The sequence below is a fragment of the Apteryx rowi genome, unplaced genomic scaffold, assembly GCF_003343035.1.
Source record: "Apteryx rowi isolate R43461 unplaced genomic scaffold, aptRow1 scaffold_17, whole genome shotgun sequence".
Taxonomy (NCBI): domain Eukaryota; kingdom Metazoa; phylum Chordata; class Aves; order Apterygiformes; family Apterygidae; genus Apteryx; species Apteryx rowi.
In genome coordinates, this window is record NW_020447974.1 from 5,584,578 (window position 1) to 5,610,120 (window position 25,543).

A 25,543-nucleotide genomic window follows, 5' to 3' on the forward strand; every position below is an offset into this window, starting at 1 on the left:
GCACCCCCAAAAGTGCCACCATGGGACGGAGCCCCCCCCGGCACCCCCAAACATGCCCTGTGGGATGGCCATGGTTGTGGGGTGCTCAGCAGGCCCCTTGCGCAGTCACCTGCTGGTTTGGGGCCGCCCAGGAGAGCTGCTCCGACCCGATCCCTGCGGGAAGCGGGCGCCAGGCCTTGAGCACGGCCCTTCTCTTGCCATGTTCAGTCTTGCCCGTCCAGGCAGTGTTTCACCTGCAGGCCCCCGAGCTGCTTGTCATTGCCGCAGCCCTGCCGCATTTTCTTTGCTTGCTGCTTCGCGTGTGTCCAGCTGCTGCACCTGCAAGCGCGCCCTTTGYGCTGCATCTAGCTAATCCGGGCGCTGCTGCATGCTTAAGGTGCCAGGAAAGACGAGACGGGTGACCTTCGGCTTGGAAAGAAATTTCRCCCTGCTTCTGCTGTTCCTATGAATTGTCCATGTTTCACCTGTGAACCATTTTCCTCATTTTTTCCATTCCAGAGCCACTCAGTACACATGCATGTTGCTTAGCTATTTGTTAGAGCATAAGGCTGATAAAGAGAAGCTGGTAATGAAACTCAAGCAGTTGGAATCTAGCATGAGCTCTGGCCGTAAAAGTAAGTACCTGGTGCTAAAGGGATAGTTCTTCACTTGTTTCTTCCATCAAAGTAACTACTGAACCAGTGTTTTGGGTATTTAAATTACCTCCAGCCACACAACCTCATTTAGTATACTCACTGAATTGTCAATAGACCTTATTCCTGTGCTGGCTTGCCAGAATAGGTACGGCCATTTAGACGTTTATCACTTCATTAGCCTCTTCTCTGATGAGTCAATCTGAAAGTATTGCTGAAAGAACTAGAGAAGTGAGTTAACAGTCAGCTGTGGCTGCAGGAATCAAGTTGTCCTCTCTGATAAAGGACAGAACACAGTTACGATACAAGGCTGGCTTACTGCCTGCTGATGAGTCCTTCCAGCTAATGTGATGAGGCAGTCAAATGTTAAGGATTGTCATCCCAAGAAAATCACCTCTGAGGGACTGTTCTTCAATATGGATTTTTATATCCTACTTCACATATTTTTTTTCTTCGGCACTTATACTCTACCAAATTGTATGCCCTTCTGTACTCTTCTTATGATCTGACCATATGCATCATTTCATTCTGTGTCACAATTGCATCAATTATTGTTATGCTGTTGCTGTGGTTATACTGCTTGCTCTTAGTTTAATCTTACACCTGCCTATCAATTAATCAATTCTAAGACAATTTTAGTATAAAAGGCATATATTCTAATTTAATATGTTACCATATATTTGCTTTATTATTCCAATTAGATCTGGAGTATGATAATTTCTAGGACAGAGGCCAGCTGGTTTATCAGCATACCTGTAATTCTCTTGCTTATGCTAAACAAATCTCTAATAGATTTCAGGCCTAAATTCAGGCCACTTGTATTTCCACAAAACTTGGATACTGCCACATCTCTCATTGTTACAATGCAGCAGCTTATGAAACATATTTTATCTGATGTTGCATTAACATTCATGGAGTGAAATCCAAACAACGTAGAGGATGAAATCAGGCTTGTTGTATAGTGTACCACATATATATATGGTACAGAATATACTGTTCTTGTTTGCAGAGAACTATGTGTATCTCTGAAAAATTCGTGGCTAAGGAAAGACTTTGGTCTCAGTTTGATCCACATGTGAATCACCAGCCTTCAGAGAAGCTTAGAAATGACAGCTTGTGGTTGCAATGGGATTAGTGCAGTAACATATCCTGTCCACAGAGTTAGGAGAAGTTTGGTCCAGTGTAGAGCTGAAATTGGAGACTGTTTGTGTCACTTTTTTGCTGGTGCTGCCTTGTAAAGGGCAGTTGGTCATGTTGGTCCAGAGAGCACCCAGGCCCTGGGAATGGAGTGGCAGAAGGTTGCAAGTCTTGGCTATTGAGAGAGTTGTATATAGGTCCTGGGCTGCTGCAGAACAGTACTGAGGTATTTACATCCCTTTCCTGACAAATACTAGCTTCTCACATTGTGAACTCACAGTTTTCCCTAAGAGAAGAGAAGACACTTGAACATACAAACGCCCGAAGACTGCCAAGTTTTTGAAAAGCATATGTGGGCAGTGACATGCAGAGTTGTCCTACATAGGGCTCTGTCTCTGTTTGTGGTAAAGAGCAGGTCATGCTAACATTTGTGGGGTTTCTTGCAGTGTTCAGACTGGGCAACACGGTACATGCCTTGGTAGCAGCCAGGAGAACTACACAGTTGCCAGATGTGGTTCCTCGCTTCTGCCTTACTACTTCCAACCTGACCCGTGCCCTGTACTTCATCTGCGACGCAGTCTTGTGGTTGAGGAGTGTTGGTCTCCAACCTGACATCGATAAGGAGAAGTGGCGGAACTGGGCTACCAAGTGTTACTACTCTTCACTGCTGATGAATCTAGCCAGAGACTGGTATGAGATCTCCTGGAGGTTGGAGCAAGCAGTACAGAAAAAAAAGACGAAAGAAAATTCTTCCTGGGACAAAGAAGATCAGGAACTAAACTGCTTGAAATGTGATAGCTTGCCGTCTTTTCTCCTCCTGCTGTTTCAGATATTGAAAAGACATCCTCCTTTGCTGCTAGACATGGTGAAGAATCTGTGTGATCTCTCTAGTCCTTTGGATACACTAGGAATCTACAAGACCAATCCAGGAGTGATTGGTTTCTGTGGCCTCATCTCCTCTCTGGTGGGGATCCTCATGTTAGCAAGCCCACATCTGAAACTGAAACAGTGATGCAACAGGAGCCACATAGTGTGCAATGAGCCAATAGCTTTGATTCTCAGTCAGGTTTTATTCCCATGTGGCACTTTAAAAATGAAGTTTTCTCACAGTAACCTCAAGATGAGGTTTGCCATCTGAATAAGTGAATTCTACCCTTTGTCCTTCCCTGTGTCTTTGCAGATGAGTTGGGTGATATGACACGCTCCCTGATGGAGTGGAAATGGGAGAAGACAGAATAATATTTCACAAACAGAAACAGGCCTTGGAACGTGGCTGCTAGAGGAACATAGCTGCCAGATAAGGAAATATTAATGTTTCCATATTTTAACGTAGGGTTGTGAAATAGCAGCATAGACAACTATAATAGGTGTATGACTCATAACTAATCATGTTTACACTGGAAAGGTAGAATTCACCAATCAAAGGTTCCTACAGTCAAATTTTTTAGTGTGTTCAGGCAAGTTAGGAACTGTGATTAAAATGGCTTGAAGTAAGATGTGAGCACTCTGATTGGCTTGGATTGGTGGATCCTGTCATCTGTAGGCAGTGGTTTGAATCCAGTGTAATGGTAACTGAAAAGTGATATTGTCTAACCTTTCAATGATCTCTGTGTAACATGCAATGGTGGTACTGGATGCATAGTCTAGCGAGTGCCAATTTATGTCTCAGGAAACCAGCACCACCTTCTTTTCCTTTGACAGTGTGAGCCAAGGATTGTTAGCCACGGACTCTGAATTTTCCAGCAGGCCATGGGTGAGGATTTTGGTGAAGGACAGTGTGTGGGAAAAGCTTGTCTTGGTGCTGATAACACTGTGATTTGCAGGGAACTGGGTTTGCAAAGCTGTGAATCTAGAACCACTCACCAGCACTGAATTTCCCATTAAACACACATCTTAGCTCCCAGGCCCCTGTGATTCACTGTCTGAATGGGTTCTACCATTTGAAAATGCCTTACATTTGCCCTGCAACTGCATTATTACTCATCACTTACCTATCTGGGAATGATGGCCTGGCAGTGTGGTCTAGGTTAAAGGAGAAATGCTGTGTCCAGTTGTCTAACAGTTGCATGACATCCAGTCCTTGTTTTCCTAACTTTGCAGAGTACCAGTTCCAAAAACATCTGAGAAAAATCTGCTCAGCATGTAGGAGACAAAATTATCACTTTTCTTCATCAGAGCTAGGCCTGTGTGTTCTGCTGCTTTCTGATGCAAGGACTCCTTGTTTAATTTGTCAGGAGATGTGAACAGAGATTACTCTAACCAAGACCAAGGTACTCTCTTATTATTTCTGACTCTTTCTGTAAACAGAAATTAAAGGATGCCAGTCTCCTTTATTAAAAGGAAAAGGCTGTGGAATTTAGCAGACATGGTAATACAGTGCTCCAGTTTGCCTTAAATCATTGTGGTCATGCCTGGAATTACTTCCACTTTGAATTTGAAGTGTTAGCCAGCCAATGAAGTGTTTGAAAAAAGAGCTTGCTGGGCAGGATAATTAAGTGTGCTTGAAAACCAAATGTGGCCTGCAGCAGCTCTGCTTTTTAATATGGAAATGAGTGCCATCAAAAGTAGAGTGTACTGGCTGTTCAGACCATAATGGAGCATTATGTGATGGGCTATGTTGTCTTCAAGGGCTTCCTCTCCTTTTTAACAATAGAATTTTTTTCTTTACTCCGTTTGCCTTTGAGCTCCTGGCAATGTGTGGACCATCCATCCCCCCCTTGGTCAGAGTTTGATCATTAGCCCAGTGTGCAGTAGCTGCTGTGAAGGSAGTAAGAGGAGTCTTGATGATCAAGCAATGGAGGTTTGGCCACTCTCTGTGTACAGAATTTTGTCTTCTTGCAGGAAACTATATTATGAATTCTTTACAGGGGAGCTCTTGCATATAAAATATATCCTTCATTGGTTTGCCAACTGATTTCTCTTTTTCCATTGTAGCTTGTAGATAAAGGGAAATGGATTAAAATACTGATGTGGCCCCTAGCTAGATACTCCTCCCTGTGCCCCATGGAGGGAGAAGTGTGCTGTTTTTCCCTTGTGTTGGGCAAACACTGTGCAAAGCCATGAGCCAGCCTTTGATGTTTCTCCTGTAGAGACTGGGGTGGATTAGCAATTACAGACTTAACTTTGGAGATGGGGCAGTGAATTTTCAGCCTCTCTCAGCCTTGTCTGTCCCATTCTATATTACACAGGTTGGAACATACAAGAGTAGCTCTTTTTACTGGGTGTTAGGCACTAATACTTGCCTTTCTGCTCCCCAGCTGGTGGCTAGCAATTTAATGTACCTTAATGTTATGTAACTGAAGCCATAGAATCACAATCAAATGGAGAGAATCTGTTTAGTGCCTTTTCTTTGCATCTCCTTCTAATACAACAGTTGGAATAATGATGGCTGTTTGAGTGCAAGCAATAAACTTAGATGAGTATGGCACTCTGTGTGTGTGTGTGTGTGACTTAGAGGGTGTGGAAAAGAGATGATGAATGTGGAATCCTCCCTCACATCTCTGAATTTTATGAAGGATCATATTGCTAAAGAGACATTGGCTGTATTTGCAGCAGGGTCACAGAGCTTTCCTTTCACAGTAGCAAGGTCTCAGTCAGTGAGATTCATTTACAATCTCAATTTCAGTTACAAAAACATTGAGAATGTAATATGTGAGTATCTGGTAACACTGCATATGAAATACACTGAAGGAAAGTGACGTTTTGGGCATTGGCACGAGCTGTCCTTGAGTGCAAGTAAGGAGAGCTGGAGCCTTCCGCCCAGTATAGGCACAGCTACCATGAAATGAACTGGTGCACCTGCATTTTAGTATCTTATAAACAGCCTTTTATTTGGATGGGTCTCACGGCTGAAGGGTGAATCGCTACAGCTGTTTAACAATGAATGTCTGTTTAGGGCAGGGAATGAAGGATAATGTCTCCAGTAGAGAGGGGGAGGGATGGAACGGGGATACCATTGAAACTGGGCTCTTGCTGGTAGCTTACTGCTAACTTCCATCCTTTGCAGTAAGAGTTTTGAGAGCTCGGGAGCTCTAAAATGTCACTTCCTGAAAAATATGTAAGGTATTGTGTTCTGCGATGATCCAGCAAGAGYTTCTCCTTCTGAATTACTGGTCTCATACACGTTTCATAATGGAAACAATAAGCAGGAGAGTGGCATGTGAGATGTATAAAGTAATCCTTCTACTCTACTTACAGGCGAGGCCTACTAATGTTATTACTGAACCTGGCATAACATTTAAAGAAATATGTGAACCATTCAGGACTCACAGGTGAGCAGCAAGAACAGCCAAAGGTCTGAAAACCAATGTCTCTGAAGAGGAATCCAATGAACCAGCTTTGCAGAGGAAAGGTGACAGAGGGAAGGCGTGCAAAGTCTTGAAATATCTAAAAGGTTGTCTGCCAAGAGGAAGATAATAAATTGATCTCTAAATCCATCCATGAGGTAATAGTTATATATTGCATTAAAGGAGAATTAAATCACACAGGAGACATTTTTTTTTGAAGTGTAAGTAAAATGAAACACTAAATGGATCACCTAGGAAGGCAGTCTTTAAAAACAAACTGAACAGACACTTATTAGCAGTGGTTTGGGAGGTGCTAATCCTGCCATAGGGCATGGGAATGGATTAGTTACCTCCCCGGGCCCCTTCCAGACCTAAGTATAAAGATACCTTGCATGTCTTTGGGGATCTGGCTTGTCCCCTCACCACAGTATATTACTGGGTATGGAGCAGACTGCAGAGATAAGCATGTAAAAGTTCTGCTTCCCTGCGCCTACCTAATCCAGTGAGCCCTGAATATTGCCTGCAGGAATGCAGAAGCGGTTTCTGGTGTGCAGCGGAGCAGAGTGCTGGAGCTGGGTGGATACCTTTGCACTGCAGAGTGTGGGGCTGGCACACCCTTTGCCCTGGAGGAAGGGGAGGGGATGAGCAAAAGCATTAGTAAGTCAAAGGCTGTGTTTGCTAATTCCGACTAAAGCTAAGGCAGAGAGAAGTGAAATAAATGACATTTTTACCAAGGCCAGCAAAGCTGGCACAAGCCTCAGTGCAAAAAGAGCATGCAGTAAACTTTTGAGCAGGCTGCTGCCCTTTGTCCTGCTGTCTGGAGAGCAGTGACTCATGCCGCCACTGAGCTGGAGACAGTCCATGCTATTCCCCTGCCTGACCTTTAATGCCTCTGTTTCAGAGGGGAGTGAGCCCAGCTTGCAGGCCTGCAAGTTTTGCACAGCCCCAGGCTGGAAATGAACTCCAGACTTTTGGGGAGGAAAAGAGGTATTTTCCTCCCTTGCACGGCTTTCCTACTTCCTTGGGAAGTTTCCCACCTCCACCTACAAGCAGTGCTGCCAGCAGGGAGCCCATGCAGGAGTGCTGGGTGGTGTGGGTGCACACCGCATTATCCTGCGTGAGGACGCTGGGCAGCTGGGGTGTTCAAGGACTGGGTCCTGCTTGGTCCTTCCCTGAGGCTGAATGTGGGCAGCTGCATGCCAGGGGTCTCCCTTACTCCTGTTGTGCTGAGTGGTTGGGGACACTCAGCAGTCTTGTGTCAAGAGGCAACGTTATTGCTGCCTGGATCTCTCATCTTCACAGATCCCTTTGGGTTATTTCTTTGTTCTTTGGCATCACTGCTCTTTCCAGCATGCTGTCCAAGTCATATCAGTGCAGCTCTTCCTAGTACAGTGTGGACTAAAAGTGACCTTGATCTCTGTAGTCAATAACCAAACTCATCACAGCTCAGCACAGTTTTCTTCTTCTTTCTTTTCAGTCAATATGACACACTGTTTTGTAAAGTGTGATCTGAGTCAGCAGGGTGCCCTTGCAGCAAGGAAGGCTAATGGCATAAGGAGTAGCATTAGCAAGAGCATTGGCAGGTCAAGGGAAGTGATTCATCCTCTTTATGTACTTGTGAGACCACATCAAGAGCACTGTGTCCTGTTTTGTCTCCCCCTCACACCCCAGTAGAGGAGAGATGTTGACAATCCAGAGATAGTCCAGCAGAGGATTACTAGGGGGTAAAATGTTTAGGGGCACAGAGCACCTGCCATACAAGTACAGGTTGGAACACAAACTCCTCTCAGAGGTGGACAGAAGAGGGACAAGAGATAGTAGGCACAAGTTTCAACAGAGGAAATTCCAGTTGGACATCAGGAAAAAATCCTTTAACATGAGTGTGGCTTAGCAGTGAACTGGGGCCCAGAGAGGTGAAGGATCTCCATCCTTGGAGATTTTCAAGGCTCGACTGGACAAGGCCCTGAGCAGCCTGATGTAGCTTCAAAGTTAGCCCTGCTTTGAGCAAGGCTTGGACTAGGTGACCTCCAGAGGCTCCTTCCAACTTTTTTTTTTCTCTGATTCTACCTATTCCAAATGCCTGGAGCTTTCCTCATACAGTGTCTGCCCCAATAATCAGCTAAAGCCTCCTCACCAAAATCCTCAGTGAATTCTTTTAGACTGGTGTGAGAACCCATTTTCTATCACCTCTTCCTTGACCTGCAACTGCCTTGTGTATAGTTGGCCATACTTGGAAATCTTCATTTTTGCTTATATCTAACCTCATGCACATGCTCCTATAAGTTCATTTGTCAGTGCCACGTGGCAGCTCAAGGCCTGCCATCTATTGCAGATCTGTCCAAACTACATTGTTTTGTGCAGGATGTGTCCAAGTCATGCAGGTTCCTTCCACATAACGCTTCCARTTTGCCTGTCCTATCAGATCGCATAGGTAAAATTCCCACCCAGGTTTGTATCTCCTGTTTTGATAATCTCTTTCTTTGTTCCTGGCAAAAAGAATTTGGCCTTGTTTATACCCATTCAGAATATTTCTATTTTCCTGTCCTGCTGCTTCACTATATCACATCCATCTTTCCATCCCACCCTCAACTCCCTCTTCTGTATTGCAACAAACATGAGCTACATGTCTGCATTTGTAATGCCCTTCCTCATATGCTCCCTACATCACCCTCCTTGTTCCAGCCTCTCTTACAGCACTCTTTTGCAGGTGTGTCTATGTGACCCTGGCGAGGGTTAAGCTGTTGAAGAGGTGGGACAACTGCCAAGTGCATGGTCTCAGTGTCCCCGTGTCTTTCCTCCATGTCTGTCTCCTGTTCCTTGTGCTTAAACTCTTCTGGGTAGGAACTACATTCTTTCTGTGTTGCATTTCCCAATGCAACAGGTTCCTGGTCCATTACTGGGGATCGTAGGTGCTACAGAAATACAAAAAGATTATTATCTCTTCTGCACCCATTTGCACTGCTACTTAGAGTCAGGTCTGTGGGAGAATCTGCTGTTGTCTGATTGCTTTTGCTTCTCTCTGGCTGCCTGTTGCTCGTGGTCTGTTGCTTGTGAGATGGTAAAGTCCAAGAATGACTTCTTTTCATGTTATTTGGTAGGGTAGGATTAAACTCACATGCATCCCAGCTGTGCCTAAGCTTCTGGGCTCCTCAGTGAACAAGACGAAGGAGATTTTTTTGCAGTCAGCTGTTCTGAATTGAGGATGACTCAAGGGAGCTGTTTGTCCAGTTACCACAGCAACCCACCAGCTCCCAAACCCGTGCAACTGGGAGGTGGGGCTTCGTGATGGTCCTGCCTGGGACACGGCACATCTGTGTCAGAGGAGCCGCGCGAAGGGCAGCGCAACTGCCACGCTCCGCTGTGAGGCAGGCCACCGCTCAGTGAGTAGTCTGTCGCCACCACGCGCTCCAGGGAAAGCTTCAACGGGACAGGGGGATGAGGGCAAGGATTACCTGCTCTGCCTAAATCGCCTGCATTTAGTCTATAGCTGAGAAAAGAAAGTCTGTGCTGGAGGTAGGAGCTAGAGGAGCGCTTCTGGGTGGCATCGGGCTAGGAACGATGGAGATGGGTGTTTTGTGGTGCTTTGCAGAAAGGCACGTTGAGCTGGGGTTGCACTGGGCACATAGGAGAGTCACTGACACTGCTGTGCTGCAGCCACAGAGCAGCCCAAGTGTGGGAGCTGCAGAGCAGACACAGAGGTGGGGTGGGGGGGGTCACGCTGCCTTGGTCCTGAGCCCTCGCACAGCCCTACATCCTGACTCCAGCTTGTCAGCTCACCTCATCCTTACCTGCAGCAGCTCTCTCTGCTTCTGTCCTGACTTCTTAACCTTTTTCAGTTTTCACCTGCATCTGTCATCCTGGCTCTTTATCCCTATATCTTTCATGCAAATCCATTAGTATTCCCCAATCCTGGTTACACTGAGTTTTCCCTACAGCTCTGCCAATGCATTTTATTCTGCCCTGTTAGAGCAGGAGCTTTAGCACCTCCAAACTAGATGCCTCTCAGCCCCTTCTTTGTATCGAGTGTTAAGACACACTACTAGGAGAGGTTTATGTGGCTTCATCAGTTCTACAGTTTAACTGGTAGAGTCGAGCATTAGGCAATGCCACAACCATTGCACCCATGGGAGCTGCATGTCTCAGCCCAGCTCCTGGCCCATTGCAGTCTGGGGTGCAGGTCAGGCAGCAGGAACGAGCGCTGTGAGACCAAGTCCAGCCCTGCCTTTGCAGCGCGATCTGCAACGCTGAACTTTGCTTTGCAGGTGGATGTGTCACAATGACAGCAAAGAAGAATCAGACTTTGCAGAATGGAAGTGCCAAGGTAAGCGTGAAAAGGAGGGAGAGAGGAAAGGGCAGAAGTGTGTGAAAAGTGCCAGCTACTTCATACTGGCTGTGCTAGATGAATGAGTCACATCTGGTGCTGTCTCTTGTGTTGCTGTGTTGTCTTTACAGATCTGTACTTGTAATAATATAGAGCATCCATCAAAGGAAAACAGGATAATCTTTAGGAAGATTGAAATTAAACAGTTCAGAATGAAGGAAGTTAACTCTGACCTGACAGGAACCCACAGCAATATCTATCAGCAGTGCCTGTCCCTTACCTTCTTCTCCTTTATGGACCGCAAACCTCCAGCAGTTGTGCTGCTGTGAATGCAACACAGCTCTAAACAGCTAGAGTCACTGCAATTGCTTAAGTATGGGATTTGTGAGAGTGCTGGCTCCAGTTCAAGCCAAAAGTAGCAGCAGATATCGTTATTACTGAATGTGGAGATTCACAGTCCCACTGCAGTCCCAAGTGGGACATCAAGCCAAACTCAGCCTCTCACCTATTCATAATCAGAATATCTCAACATTTTCTTTCATTCTGTCATATGCTACCCAGAAACAGCACTTGCCTCATAGCTGCTGTGATGGGTCAATGTATGCCCCATTCTTCCCATCAGTCTGAAACACCCCGCTTGGTTGTGCTAAGCTGATCTGCTCTGTAAGCTGGTGAGCACAGGGTGAGCACAGGAACAGAGGATTAGAGCTGCAGGTTTATCCTGCTCACCCATCTTTGAGGCACCTACTTTCAGCAATGATCCAACACTGGTAAGGTGCATAAGTTTGTTGTGCAGGTTTATACTGGTGTCCTGTGTAGCCCACACTATCATCAGGGCTGGCAGACACAATGTCTTGCTGTCTTAGAGATCTCTGATGAGCTCTTCTTCTAGCCACGACTCTTACCAAAGCCCCTTTGTACCATCACAGGTAGACCCACTCCTCTCCCTTTCTACTGTGTGAGGTTTGTATGCCTTTCCTGTCACTCTGGTGACAGCATGGACAAGACAGGTGACAATTCTCAGCCACATAGGCAAAATGGACTTTGCTGATCCAGGCACAGGAGCAATGGCTGGGTCAGATGGGAGAAGAAGCAGAGCAGGGTGGAAAGCTGGAGGGAGAGCCTGGACAGTCAAGCTTGCTGTTTTGGGGAGATGGGAGGAGTGGGGACCGTCACCCCCTCCAACACTGCCTATGGCACCCCTGCTCCTTCAGCAGCAGCACCCAGCCTGGTTTTCCATGGCTATGCGGTAGGCAAAGTAGATGGGAGACCCTCTCTGGTGCCATCTTCCAGCCCTCTGCTTCCCTGAGCAGCTGCTCATTCAAGTGAAGCTTAGAGCTGATACAGGAAATCTGGGGAGCCGTTGGATGGTAGTTGGGGTTCAAGAAATGCCCTCTTCCTCCAGAGCGAGCTTAGGCCCTCCATGGTAATTGCAACATGCCAAATGCCACCAATGTCCAAGTGATTGGGCATTTCTCAGGGAATAACAGTTGTTGGCTGTCTCCTAACTGATCCCCTGCCTGTGGTGCACAGGAGAACGTGCTGCAGAGGGTCCTGCAGCTGCCGGTGGTGAGTTCAACCTGCGAAAGCCTGCAGCGGACATACGCCAGCACCAAGGAGGCCCATCCGCTCATGGCCTCTGTGTGTGAGGTCTACGAGAGAGGCGTGCAAGGGGCTGGCGCCCTGGCCATGTGGAGCATGAAGCCGGTGGTGCGCAGGCTGGAGCCGCAGTGTGAGTCTGTTGAGTGCTTCTGCTTGGAGGGGATGTGGCAGGGGACAGCAGCTGCCTCATGGCCAAAGCTGAGGGAGGAGAGGGCCCCATTCTTTGCTTGCCTCCTTCATGCCCTGCAGCAAGTGATTGGAGCTGGGTTGAAGCCCTTCCGGGTGATGAATGCTGTACCTTGCTGGGGCTGCGCTGGTTCGTGGTACTTGAGACCTGTGCATATGGCCAGAACAGTACCAGTGCACCCTCAGCCAGCACAGGGTCATCCCCCCAGCCCTGCTCTGGGGACGCCCTGCTCCAGGACAAACTGCCTGTACCCCTCATTCCCCTTTATCTCTGGGGCAAGCCCACTCTCACCCAGAGCCTCCAAATCCCCCCCCCCCAGTCCGTGCACCCGAGGGAAAGGTCCCCAGGTGAGAAGTGCAATGCCCAGCAGGCACCTTCCTGCTGTTTCCCAACATGAAACCCCCAGTGACCTGTGATGCCATGGCCAGGCAGCAGTGAAGCAGCCCTAAGCTGCCAGCTGCGTGCCAGCTCCTGGCCAGGTGCCTTTCCCAGCACCCTGCCTGCACTGGCCTCTGGTTCACACTTATCTGTGGACAGAGATAACAGACAGGTCTCCCTGCCCCAGGCCTGCCTGGCTCCCATCTCCAGGTATTGCAAGAGCAGGTGTTGTAAGGTATGAGTGGTGCTGGCCTCAGTTCAGGCAGCCACAGGAGGAGAAGTCAAACAGAACAAGGCTCCCAGGAAGCATGGGACCTCATTGAGCCTGCGGAAGAGCTGGGTCTTTGCACAATGTCCCATGCTGAAGACATTGTTTGCATTAGCATGCATGACCCCTCAGCACAGCCCTGGTCAGGCAGGCAGGTATCCCACCTCTGCATCCTATGCACCTCTCCAAACACTTTCTCACCAACCCGATCTTCATGCTTTTGCCCAAGGCAGTCGCTGTGGCCAACAACCTGGCCTGCAGGGGCTTGGACCACCTGGAGGATAAGATCCCAGCTCTCCAATACCCAGTCGATAAGGTGAGTCACAGACCAGACCCCACTGCCTCTGTGACCCACCAGTCCCTCTGCAGAGCCAGCATTGCTTGTCTTCCAGGGCATGCTCTGCTTTTTCTCCTGCCTCCTTCATCTGATTATAACTCAATGATGACAGGCTGTTCAGGGGTGAACAGGGCATCACCTCGAAGCAAGGACTACTGTAGAGGCACCTCCAGTCAGAAGGATGGCTGGAGTCACTCACAAACTAGTACAGTCCAACAGCATCCTGTGCCCCATCCCAGCCAGTTGCCTCCAGCCCGGGCTGTAGAGAGCTGTCATCCCCCTCTTGTGGCTGCCTCAAAGCTGTTTGCACACACAGCCGTGCCTGTGGTCCCCACGGGTCCCTCTAACTCTCCCACACTGCCTGGAGCACCCTGGCAGGGCTGTTCTCCATCTCTCTGCCTGCAGCTTGCGTCTGATCTGAAGGACACCATCTCCTTCCCCCTCCAAATTGCCAAAAACTCTGTTTCCAACACCGTGGACAAGGTCATGGGGATGGCGGTGGAGGGTTATGAGAAGACCAGGAGCACAGTTGAAACCACAGCAAGGTATACAAGGAGCAACTCTGTGAGCCAGATGGCAGCCGCAGGGGTTGACACAGCCCTGGGAGGGCTTGAGAAGCTGATGGAGTATCTCCTCCCAGAAGAGGACGAAGAAGCAGGTAGTCCTGCCTCCCACATCACCTCTGAGGGTGGCTGGAGAAAGGGGTGGCAAGGCTTCTGACTCCAACAAGTGCATGGGAAATGTGGAGGGGGGGGCTGTGAATCTGCTTTGGACAATTTACTGCCTCTTCATCTCTTGGGAATTAACAGGAAAACACACTTGTGCGGATAAAAGGAAATGGAGGGAATGAGACTGTGCAAACACATGGGTTCCCATCTCTTGCCGCTAAGATGCAATTGCGGGTGTTTCCATGAGGTGGCAATGTCCCTTGGGCAGCCACATCCTCGCGCAGCACTAGGAGCAGGGAGCCGTGGGGCTGGACGAGCACAGACCCCGGAGCAGGCGGGAGCTGAGAACCACGGTCTCGCCCAGGAGCAGCCGCTGTGCCGGACTCTCCTCCCTGCAAGGCGGTGCCTCGGGCCCCCTGCACGGGGCTGGAGACGTGGGAGCAGGGTGGCCCCAAGGGAAGCAGTGGGAGGTCAAAGCTGGCAGGAAGGTGGTGCAGGGCTGTTAGCAGGTCTGTCCTGCCAGGATGTAAGTGCCCTCCACTGGCCCTGTGTCGTTCTGCTTTTAGATCAGAAGCCCACAGAGGTTCGTGGATCAGTGGCAAAGGCCTCCCAGCAGCAGCGCAGTGCTCCCAAGGCTCCCAGTGCTCCCAGCACTCCCAGCAACCCCAGCACCCTGTGCCGGATTGGAGCCTTGGTTAGTACCATCACCCACCATGCTTACCAGCAAACGGCCCAAAGCCTCCAGAGTGCCAAAGCCAAAGGGCGGGAGCTGGCCACCTGGATTCCTGGCCTGGTGAGTGTGAAAAATCAGCTGCCAAGACTCCTCAGTAATGCCGTGCAGCAGCAAGCAGTCTGCTGTTTAAGATGGGACCTGATTGCTACAGGGATTTATTGAAACACCCACTTGCTGCAGCATCCTGAGCTACATGCACGCCTCGACCCCATTCACATGGTCCCAGGCCACCCAGTGCGCCCGCAGCAGAAGCTGGCTCTGCCTGCACTGCCCTTCCCCAGCCCACAGAGAAGGATGCCACTCCAAGATAGCCGCTCACTTAGATAATAATAATGGTGTAATGGGGTAGTTTTGCCTTGTTTAGCCCTTCTCAGATCTCTGTCCATTTGATCTCCATGGATTTACCTCCAGATATCTAATCAATCATGAAATGCTGTGATTCCCGCTGAAAGATGAGAAAGGGTTTTTTCATCCTTTCACAGTGTAGGATCTGAGAGACCTTTTCCATGTTCTCTGAGTCACTGCAAGTTTCACAAGGTCATAAGTTTCTTTCTTGTTCTTTTTTTGCACAGCGCCAGCACCTTGGGGGCCCAAGGATCTAAGTGCTGCATGCTGATAACATAAACAATTTGTGTAGGAAACATGAACACAGGTGTCCTGCTTCCCAATATCATGTTTTTGACTGATTTTGCTTTAAAATGACAGGCTCCCTAGAGCACATCAGTGAGCAGAGCAGTGGTCTTTGCTGTTTTGAATGTATTCCTTCCTTGCTCAGTAGGAAGAACTGAGTGGGCCTGCAGTTCCCATTGCTTCTGGCTTGTGCTTGCAGGCAGGGTCCTGGGCTCCAGGGAGGAGCCAGTCCCTGCAATCTCCGTGCCATCGGCATGCTCACGCACAAGCTTGTACCATGTTAGCAGGATGAGCTATTTTTAGCTGTCTCCAAATGTATATGGCTGATTTATGACCTTGCCATAATATCCTCCCCAAAGCAAAAAGCCCTGCCAGCGGCCCAGATAGAATCAGGAGATGCCCCTTGCCTTGCCTTTCCCACCAAGCTTGCTGGGATGGGAGCTCCTTTCCCTGACCTTTGCCAGAATCCCAGACCTCCCTGCTGCCATCAGGACTTCTTCCCATGTGCATATCAGTCCCCTCTGAGTCCCTTGAGATCCCATGGCCCATGCCAGGGGATGCCTTGGGGCCGTGAAATCCTTGCCTTCACACACTAAGGAGGACAGGGCAGATGGGCTGCGAGGCAACATGCATCCGCCTGTTGGGCTCCGTCACAGCGTGCTGGAGGAGGCCAAGGGTGGCTCTGAGTCCGGTCTCCTGCCACAGCCCTGCGCTTTGGGTGTTGGCATGGTGTGGGCTCACTTGGTGGCTGCAGAGGCACTTGGAGGCAGTGCCAGGATGGTCCCGAGGCGCTGCGCTCGGCCTAGGGGTAAGCAGCGTGGCTGGGGGCTGTCAGCTCTCCCCGGCAGTGGCTTTTTGCTCTTATTTCAGGGCAGCATGGTGAAGCCAAGCACGCCCCCAGCACAGCACACCCGGAGCGAGGGGCAAAGTGCTCCAGCTGGCTGGCTGAGCAGGAGGCAGAGCAAGGTGCCAGAGCAGAAGCGGGAGAAAGCAGAGGGGAAGGAAGAGGAAAACAACACAAATGAGGTATGGAGGCAAAGCAGCAAGCCTGCCTGGCCATCCCGGCTCTGCTGGGCTGCAGAGGTTGCTCCAAACCACCCTCCCAAGCTCATAACGGGGGCTGCTACCCCACGTCCCCTTGGGGACCAGGCTCACCGCTGCTGCTGCACGCTGCGGGGAGCTGAGGCTCGGAGGCAGCGAGAGGGCGCTTGGACACAGCCTGCAGCCCCATTCCCAGCCAGGGCCACTCCTGGCTGTGTGACAGCTGTCCAGTGTGCACGGCTCCCCCCAAGAGCCAGTCGCATGCTCTCACTCTGTTATCCAAGGGAGAAGCCAAACAACTTCACTCCCCATCTGGCACTCCTCCGGGGCTGAGTGCGAGCCGGAGGACTGAGTTTCCTTGGCAGGCTGGCAGCCTCCAGCATCTCGGGCTAAGTCACTGGACAGAGGAGCTGGAAAAAAATCCTGTTCCACAGCTGGAGGCTGTCGGCAGCTTCTGTGCTAGGCAGGGTGGAGATGCCCAGACTGCCTAAATCTGCAGTGCTTGGTGCTGCACCGAACCGTCAGTTCATTTTGTGTTGTTGCTCACCGAGCACCTCCACGCTCCTGAAAAATACCCCATGGTCACAGCAGCGAGTGGCACAGTGCTCTGCCGTGTGGGAAAGGCAGGAGGAGCCTGGGGGTGGCAAGAGGCTTTGTGGCAGAAAGGACAAGGCAGAAAAGACAGAAAGAACAGTCCTGTTCCTGCCAGAACAGGACCGAGAGCCTGGTCGGGGAGGCAGAGGTGGGAACTTTCCCTTCACAGCGGCTCTGCTGGGACACGGAGACAGGAAGCTGCGGGCCGGGGGTCGGGGCCCTTCACCTCTGCTCCAGGCCCTGTGCGGCTGGGAGAGTCAGACAAGCGGAAATGCAGCTCGGGGAAGGGCAGCCCTGTCCCTGGAGGCCTGGGAGTGGGGGGAGCCAGGATGGGGACAGGGAACGACCCCAGTGCAAAGGGCTGCAATGGCTCTTGCAAAGCCAAGGACAGTGATCCTATATCATCAGCTCAGGCTGTGAGGTGCTGAGAGGCTGGAGGGGACAAGGAGAGCCCGGGGCTACATTTGTCCTGTCTGGGCGGTGACTGGCACTAAGCAGAATTTCTGAGGTCATTTCTCTTTGCAGGCAGGGGAAGGCCCTGGGCTGGTGGGCAGCGTGGCTCAAAACCTGCAAACCGCCTACACTTCTGGCATCTCCAGCGTGAAGAAGGTCCCTGCCGTGGCCTGGGATGCAGCGGAGGGCTTGATCCTGTTCACCCCCCGCAGGCTTTCCAAGGCCATGGAGACGGTGGATGCTCTTGGGGGAACCCTTGTCAGTGCCCCCAAGCATCTGCTGGGCACCCTGTACAGCTACGTGCCGGTGAGTTTATCCCCCAGACCTCAGAGAGACTCTCAGAGAAGGGTGCGTGAGGGGCCCAGGCCCAGGCCAGATCTTGTTCATCTCCAGCAAAATCCCCAGCTCTGACCCTTTTTGGCCAGCTTCTTCCTGTTCACACCCCTTAGCACTGGGCAGTGCCAGGGAGCAGTGAATTACCCGGAGCAGGGCATATGGGATGCTGTTGGGACACCTCAGTCCCGACCTCCTCCCAAGTCCCACCCTCCTCAGTCCCCAAAGCAGTGACAGAGAGTCCTTGCYGGCCCCATGGCAGGGAGCACAGGTCAGCCGGCAGTGATACCTCATACTGCTGACCCTAACACCACACGTCACGTGCATCCGTCTGTCCCCAGCAGACGCCGAGGGGCCACTCGGTGCCTTTCACACAGGCAGTTGCAGCTGTGAGAAACAGTTTGCGCTCAAGCCTGGCTTTGTCCACGAATTCCTGCAAAGGCGAAAGTTCAGGCTGAGTCCATGTCCCCCTCTTCCTCCTCCCTTGGGTCTTATAGGTTTTGTGGGACTGAACTTAAAGTTTGGATTTTTGGCTTGGAGACTTTGGTGATTCAGGGGCAGTTGGTTTGGGGCTGTGCTGTTTTGAGAGTCTAAGTTGTTTTGCATCTCCTGATGGAGGAACAGGGGCATCTCCTCCACCGGCAGCCACCAACTCAGAGAGGGGGATGCAGTGTGGTGAGGTGCTCACCTGGGCTCTCCCTGGCTTTTAGCTCCGCAGGCAGTCAGTGAAGGAAGAGGAGACCACTCGCGGGAGCAAACCCAGTGCTGAGACAGACCAGAAGGAGGAGGATYCCAAGCCTGCTGCTCCCTCCTCCGAGGAGAAATCCCAGCTGAAAGGAGACTGGCGAATGTACCGAGGCCACCACCCCCTCTCCTTCCTGGGCCTCGAAGACCCCCTCTTCCTACGCCACAACCTGTATCGGAGCCCCAACTTCGAGCCCGAGTGCCCTCTCCCTCGTAAATCAGCCTTCGCCCCCTACAACAGGCGGGTGAGCGAAGGCTCATACCGCTTTAACCCCGAGGCGATGTATACCCGGGCCTATTACRCCAACCTCTACGGCAGCACCTTCAAAAAGGACTGAGCTGGCTGGGAAGACCAGAGCTCCCTCGCCCACGCCAGCTCGCTCCTCTTCACGCTTTGCCAGCGGCACAATGCTGCGTTCAGCATCCGCCCTCGCCAGCTCCCCGCACGGCACAGCCCTCTGTCCCCCCCAGCCCAGCACGGACACAGGGAAGAGAGGATGGTGGAACCAGGCTTGAGGCTGGAGGGAAATGGGCTGCAGGGGCTCAGCGGTAGGTGTTCCTGGGGACCTGCCCCACAGCGAGTGACGCTGGGGTGGCGAGCTCCAGTTAGCAGGGTGGGGAGGCCTGGGGTGCTGCAGGATGGCATCTGTGCAGGGACAGCTGTGTGTGGGTGCCTCTCCGTCCCTGCCTGTCAAAAGTTGGAAATAAATGGTCGTGTCCTCTCTTCCAGACAAAGGAAAGGCACCAAACTAGCTAGTTCTGCTAATAACTTAACAGTAGCCAAATCAGAAACGTAAAGGCTAGCCTGTCCTGCTTCTGCTAGAAGAGCCATTAGGGCTCTCCAGCATATACTGTAAGCTTTCTCTAGCCTCGGTTCAAGTGAACAAATACTGAGTCTTTAAAAAGGCAGCCTTCCACCAAGTTACCCATGGGGCTTACAGGATATTATAACAAAACCTGGGGGGCACTTTGCCCTGAAACTACCCTCTCTTCACAGGTACCAACAGACATAGGAGGAGACTCTGTCTTCTGTTACCTCAGGACTGTGATGGGGCTAAGTAATAGTTGTGCAATGGGAATTTGTTTCTTCATGGAGTGCAGTGGGACCAGAAGGAGGAAACTAAAGGCAGCAAGAAGCTCTGTTGTGAAAGGAAGAAAGTAGGTGGAGAGGATACCAGAGATGGGAAGGAGATGTAGAAAGACTGGAGAGACCAGAAAAAAGAAAGGGGACCAGTCAGGGCTGGCACCAGGCCACCCTGGTCCTTGGTGACCAGACAGAGTAGCCTTATGAGCTACACACAGAGAACAGCATTGTGAGACAGACCAGTGAGGACAGCAAAGCCATCAAATGCCAACATAAACAGCCTGGTTCCTCATCCCTCTTCCTTCCATCCCACTTTGCAGAGTATGTCTCTGGCCCCACTTTGCTCTTCCCAAGCTTATCTGGGAGCTGTGCTTGAAAGTCCCCAGTGTCTGGCAGGATTCACAAATAGGAATGCCCGGGGATCAGGCTCCTCATCCCCCAACGAGGGACTGATGGCAGGGCCTTTGGGATCAGGAACAAGACCCGTGACAACGGGTGGAGCTCTTGGAGCCCCCCTCTCCTGTAGGACTGCCTGATTTCCTGCAACATGTTGTTCTATCTACTGCAGTAATAAACCTTCTCTATTTGCCATTTGTGCAGTTTGCTCATTTTCTTTGTGTGAATGAGCCTGGGTGGCTGCATGGGCACTAAAAGGCAAGAGCAGAGCAGAGTGAGAGCCAGGGCTGAGGGAGGGGGGATAGGAAACCTCACTGTCAAGTTGTTAACGCTGGGACAGTGGGATCCTGAATGTCCCTGCAGAGGTCTGTTAGCTGGGTCTACACCGGGAGCCCTAAAGGGGCTGGAAACACCTAGAGAAGAGAGCCAGGTACAGAAGTCTCTGCTGTTTGTGGTGCTCAGGTAGTGCCCAACACAACACAGATGTCTTCCCATGCCTTGAGCGCAAATTCACAGCCATGAAGAGCCAGGGGCTTTCTGCCCCAAAAGATTTATTCTATTTACAGTGGGACATTAATAGAGAAATCACTGTCTTCATCACACACACACAAACCCTCTTCCTACAGGCAGCATTCCCAGGCACACCAGGGGCCTTGCAAGGCAGTGGTGAAGGGTTTGGGGGAGAGGCAGGGAAATGCCTTCCTGCAGTGGCAGGTTCAGGGTTGAGCCCAATGTCCCTTTTCCCAACCTCCTTTCATCTCCAGGGATGGACAGGCATGGCTTTTACAGAAGGACTGGGTTTATAAGATGCACTACACAATACCACATCCTGGGAATGAGCCACAGAGCTGATTTTCCCATGCACAGTCTATAAACCATTTGAACAAGGGAAACATCTGCAATCACTGAAAGGCTGTGGGAGGGAGGACCGTTGGCAGGGGGACTCACAGTTCAAAAGCACAGCACTGCTTGGAATCCCGGAGAAAAGGCAGACGGGACCGGAGACCAATGGATCCTTGCTGAGGTCCTTCAGGGTCAGTCGATAACGCAGGATTGGAGAGACTCGGACACTGCTACGCACACGTGGGAACTGCTGGTTATTCCACAGCCAGCTCAGCACCGGCAGGCGTTCTACGGAGAAATCCCCATCTTGCCAGCTAGTTTGGTGTGAGAATCAACAGAAAAGTGAGAACAGATCAAGGATTACAGACTAGGGGACCCTGACGAGTATCACAGATAGAAGTAACAGGAATCCTGCAGAAGGAGCACTGCCAGGACCCAGCATAAGAGCAGGGGAACAAGGCAGTGCTACCAGACAGAAGTGGTGCATCCTCTGTGCTCACCAACAGTCAAGGCAGCTTCCCATAGAAGACACTGAGGAAGCTCCAATGCTGCCTGGAGTAGCAGCAAAATGACCTGATTTCCAGCGCTGGAGGAATAAAGGAGAAAGTATGAAGCACCTAAAAACCTTGTATAGCAAAGAGGAGAGATTCTGCCCCAAAGTGTTTCCCACCATTGAGCCAAGAGCCTCATGGGGGCCTGCAGAGACCATGTGCTAAATAATGACATGTCAGACATGACTAGGAAAACGCAGCTGAATCCTGACCAAGGAGGCACCTCAACAGTGAGCACAGGGGCAGGGCTGGGGGATTCATAGCTTCCCATGACATACAACGGAGCCCAGGCCTACCGGGGGGGTCTTATCCCCATTGCTACAGAAAGGCCCTATAGCCCTCGGCTGCACTGGCCATATATGGCTGCAAACCTAGATCCTGATGTTGGTATGTAATCAAGGAAAGCTTCGTACTTATCAAAGGTACACCCGTCTCCACAGGCACCCAGGGAGGAGGCTCAATCCAGCCAGATACTGCGTAAGTCCAGCTGGCAGCACACAGAGAAGCAACGCACTTGCTGTAGCTCAGAGAGAGTCTGTTCTTTTACGGGCAAACACAGCCGACATGCTCTTGACAATGCCACGGATCCTGGTACCCTTTTTCAGTGCCAGTCTGGTGTCAGGGATACGCTCAGCCAGTCCGTGGAAGACCATGAGGGCCCCATGATAGGCCTCGGCAGCCGAGACCTCATAGAAACCACAGTCCAAAGAGAGGGCCAGGAGCCGGCCCTCCTCGCTGGACACCACCCTTTGGTGGTGCAGGTCCCGTTTGTTGCCCACGATGACGATGGGCACCTTCTCCTGGCTCAGACCCTCCTTGGCCGCCTTGATGAACTGGACTTTGAGGGGCAGGATGTTGAAGCTGGCACGGTCACAGATGCTGTAGACCAGGACAAAGCTGTCTGCCCACTGGATTCGCTTTTCTTCTGAGGAGCCCTGATCTGCCTGGTCCTGGGGAAAAGAAAAGGGACAGGAGCAAAACAGTGGGGTTAAACACAGAAACAACTCCCAGTGAATTGCCAAAGAGGATGTTAGTGCTGGAAAAGTTCCCTGGCCCACAGGGCTAGGATAGAAACAAAAATACTGCCCTTCTCAGCCAAGTTCAGGGTTTACCAGCCGGAACTACAAGAACCAGCAAATGGAGGGCATACAGTCCAGTTTCTATCACCACAGGGCAGACTTGCTTGCCAGAGACTGAGCCAGCACCACAGGGCAGACTGCAAGGAAATGCAAAAGGAAAGGTTTATTTATCCAGCGCCCTCCTCCCAAGCCCGCCTGCAAGCAGGCAGGATGCGGGGATCTTGCAGTGCTCTACAGTCCCGAGTTCAAGGAGGCACCAAACAGCAACTCCTGCTCTCCAGCTCAGCAAGCAGGTCCAGGAACAGCTATAGGGCTCTAACCCCTTTCACTGGTGCAGGTCCAGCACCCCCATGTTATTAAACAGACGGGAAAAAGAAGAGGGAGCCTATCAGGACAGGAATGGCTGGTGAGCAGCAGCAACACAGGACAACGAGAACCAGGAGCACAGAGGAAGGCAGAGCAATACCTAACAGACCTCATCAAGGTGACAAGATTGGGGGCACTGGAGTCAGAGTTATTGTCCTCACACTATCACACAGGTGTGGAAGTGCTGCAGGCTGTAGGTGATAATAGTGTGAGGTTCTCAGTGCGGCGCTTCCACTTTGTTAAGGAAGTCTTGAGCTCAATCCAGGCAGACAAAATTACTGCTTCAGCCCCCACTGTCCTTCTCAGTCAGAAAACTGCAGGCTATGATGACTCTTGCTAGATTGCGAACAACGTCGCTGCCCTTTACTCCACAGGCAAGAAGGGTTCAGTTGCCTACAAACCATCTGCTGAGTGAGTCTGAAGCAAGAGCTTTGCTCAGCTGGTGCTTCCAGTCCATGACTCTATTTGTATTTTTTTAGTAAAGGGTGGGCTTTTCTCCTTGGGGTGGAACCATGTAACACGAGGGGAGCCCTCTCACCTGTGAATACGGGACGTCCCAGATGTGGAAGAGAATCTCTCGGCCGTCCACGGTCAGGTTGTGGCTGTAGATGAATTCTGCCAAAAAACGAGAATGAAGGATGTTGTCTTCATAGGCTCAAGAGACAGTTCCCTCAAGCCAGGCCTTTTTCTCCAGGGGACAAGCCTGTCACGTCCACTCTGATGACATTGCCTGTCCTGTCTATGTGGAGATTGCACTCCACAGGCAAGGTCTAAGGGCTCCTTATGCAGAGTAACAACCATGCAAAGTGTGTTGGTCCCCAGGGCAGAATTACCTCTACCGTAAGCACCCCAAACTGCCCAGATATTCATCTCTGCCCCAGCATTCAGTCCATGCACAACTGTGCCATCAGTTCCCCCCAACCTGAACGTTTTGCACCGTAAAGAAACATTTCTGAGGTCAAAAAATAGGCCTTGGAACAAACACAACCATGAAACCTCCTGGGGGCCGGTGAAGGCCCTAGGGAAACAGAGGGGTGGATGGGAAACAACCAAATCCTGTAGCCAGAATCAGGCTTACTTGCTGACTTCCCAGTCCCTAGCGGTAAGCTAACAGGACTGCCCTCGGTCTGGCACTCACCCATGTCTCCGTATTCCCCGATAAAACGCCTGGTGAGGAAACGCACAGTCAAAGCTGCAAAAAGGAGAATAAGAGTCATAAAAACAACCCTAAGCATTAAGGACCTTTATTTTGGTCCCGAGCAAAGTTAGCTCAGACCCTGACTGCAGTTGGGCATCATGTCCCCTGTAGACTCCCACTGACAGGAATGACCTCTGGATTTTCTCCCTCACGTTTCCTTCCAGACATCAGCAGCTCTGCAAACAGAGCAGGGGCAGAGCACAGACCAGCACATCAGCGGACTGCGTCTCGCTGGAAAACCCTTTCCCCAGACACCATCCTGCCGCCCGAAAGGCTGTGCTCAGCTTCCCCACCTCGAATCCCAGCTGCGYCCGACAAACCCAGCTCTACCTCACCCGTGTGCTCAGATCGCAGCAGCATCGCTCTCTGCAGCTCACTCCAAACTCTGCTATGGCGTTTTCAAGTCTTTTTCTGCGGGTGAAATGGAAAGTTCCTGCCTGCAAACTTTCTGCTCTCGGCTACCGCTTGCTTCTTACCTGACTTCCCCACGTTGTCCGCTCCCATCACGAGCACGTTTGCTTCCATTTTCAGGGCAGCGGGGCCAGGCACCTCCAGGAGGGCAGGGTGGTCTGGGGTGAAGCTGGCACTCCTGCGCAGCGGGAGCCGCAGGCCCATGTCTAGCGGGGCTGTCCCTCGCTGGCGGTCCCAGCGGCCCTCCGCGGAGCAGTGGAGCGACCGCTTCCCACGCTGCCCGGGGGATCCGTGAGGACCATACCATTCCCAGCAGCCGCAGGGGTGACGCAGCAGGAGCTGCAGGCTGGAAGATTAAAAACTTTGTTATCAATCAGATCAGCCCAAACGTCAGCCCCYGGCCCCGGCCCTGCCACCCCGAGCRCGGGCGGGGGCAGCTYRGGAGGGACGGGCTGTCGGCAGCAGCTGCTCTGCAAAGCCTGTCCCCGAAGGCAGCCAGCGCCTGCATGTGAGGCACGTTGTCCCTCGGCGGGACCGTGCAGCCCCTGTCCTGTCCCCGGAGCCACCGCACAGCTGCCTCTGCGCGATGGAGCATCGAATGAGAAATGCATGGGTTGTCTTCTCCTCTCCGCACACCTTGGCCCTGATTTGCAGCATGGTCTCACTAGTCCACCCTGCTCTCCCATCCCACGAGTTGTGTCCTTCCTTACTCCCCAGCCGCTCTCTCCTGTGGGCAGGGCCCCTGATTTTGGCCATCATGCCCAATGGTTCTGCAAGGGAGACCAAGACCTGCAAGTTGAGACCGTCACGCTCATTTCACTTGTGATCCAGTCACTTGGCCACGGCTGCCCCAGCACTGGGACTGCAGCATGCTCTGAAGGAGGCAGCTTGTGTCACCAAAGCAGGCCTTGGAGCCCAGCCAGGAGCAGCCGGAGAGGTTCCCTCGTGCCGGCAGGGGATCCCGCAGGGTGCCCTGGGGACATGGGTGCCGGCTCGGCCTCCGCGCTGCTCCCTGCCCAGCTGGAGGCGGGAACGGCCGTGTCCTCGAGGCCCCGCGGTGGCAGGGCTGGCCGCGGTCCCCTAAAGCCCCAGAGGGTGGCACGGCGGGGCTGGGGGTCCCCTGACACTCGGGGGTGACGGGGCTGGGGGTCCCCTGACACCCGGGGGTGATGGGGCCCGGTGCATCCCCTGACACCCGGGGGTGACGGGGCTGGGGGTCCCCTGATGCCCCGGGGGGCCGGGCCGGGCCGTGCTGTTCCCCCCGGGGGCCC

At 51.7% G+C, this 25,543-nt stretch overlaps 3 protein-coding genes across 3 annotated transcripts in view; 2 read left to right on the forward strand and 1 right to left on the reverse strand.

Moving 5' to 3' along the window:
- PEX11A (peroxisomal biogenesis factor 11 alpha) overlaps positions 1 to 2,847 on the forward strand; it is a 4,400-nt gene extending 1,553 nt beyond the window's left edge. The window contains exons 2-3 of the mRNA XM_026060617.1: positions 499 to 614; positions 2,216 to 2,847. Coding sequence (XP_025916402.1) covers positions 499 to 614; positions 2,216 to 2,781 — 682 coding nt within the window. The 3' untranslated portion in view covers positions 2,782 to 2,847. The remainder of the gene's footprint in view (positions 1 to 498; positions 615 to 2,215) is intronic.
- Positions 2,848 to 10,331: 7,484 nt separating this feature from the next.
- Positions 10,332 to 18,682, forward strand: PLIN1 (perilipin 1). Its single transcript, XM_026060653.1, has 8 exons — positions 10,332 to 10,376; positions 11,910 to 12,108; positions 13,045 to 13,127; positions 13,554 to 13,806; positions 14,383 to 14,609; positions 16,050 to 16,205; positions 17,340 to 17,573; positions 18,311 to 18,682. The coding sequence occupies exons 1-8, from the start codon at positions 10,332 to 10,334 to the stop codon at positions 18,680 to 18,682; spliced, it is 1,569 nt and encodes a 522-aa protein (XP_025916438.1).
- Positions 18,683 to 21,742: 3,060 nt separating this feature from the next.
- Positions 21,743 to 24,476, reverse strand: LOC112963521 (ras-related and estrogen-regulated growth inhibitor-like protein). Its single transcript, XM_026060659.1, has 4 exons — positions 24,338 to 24,476; positions 23,802 to 23,855; positions 23,202 to 23,278; positions 21,743 to 22,168 (listed from the first exon to the last, which is right to left on the reverse strand). Exons 1-4 carry the CDS (start codon positions 24,474 to 24,476, stop codon positions 21,743 to 21,745), a joined length of 696 nt encoding a protein of 231 aa, XP_025916444.1.
- Positions 24,477 to 25,543: the final 1,067 nt, after the last annotated feature.

Bases quoted from the DNA above. Each gene is read 5' to 3' on its own strand.
- LOC112963521 (XM_026060659.1), bottom strand. From the start codon at position 24,476: ATGGGCCTGCGGCTCCCGCTGCGCAGGAGTGCCAGCTTCACCCCAGAC. The intron at 23,856-24,337 runs GTAAGAAGCAAG...TCCTTTTTGCAG, and splicing joins GGACAACGTGGGGAAGTCAG to CTTTGACTGTGCGTTTCCTC. The intron at 23,279-23,801 runs GTGAGTGCCAGA...GTTTTTTGGCAG, and splicing joins CGGGGAATACGGAGACATGG to AATTCATCTACAGCCACAAC.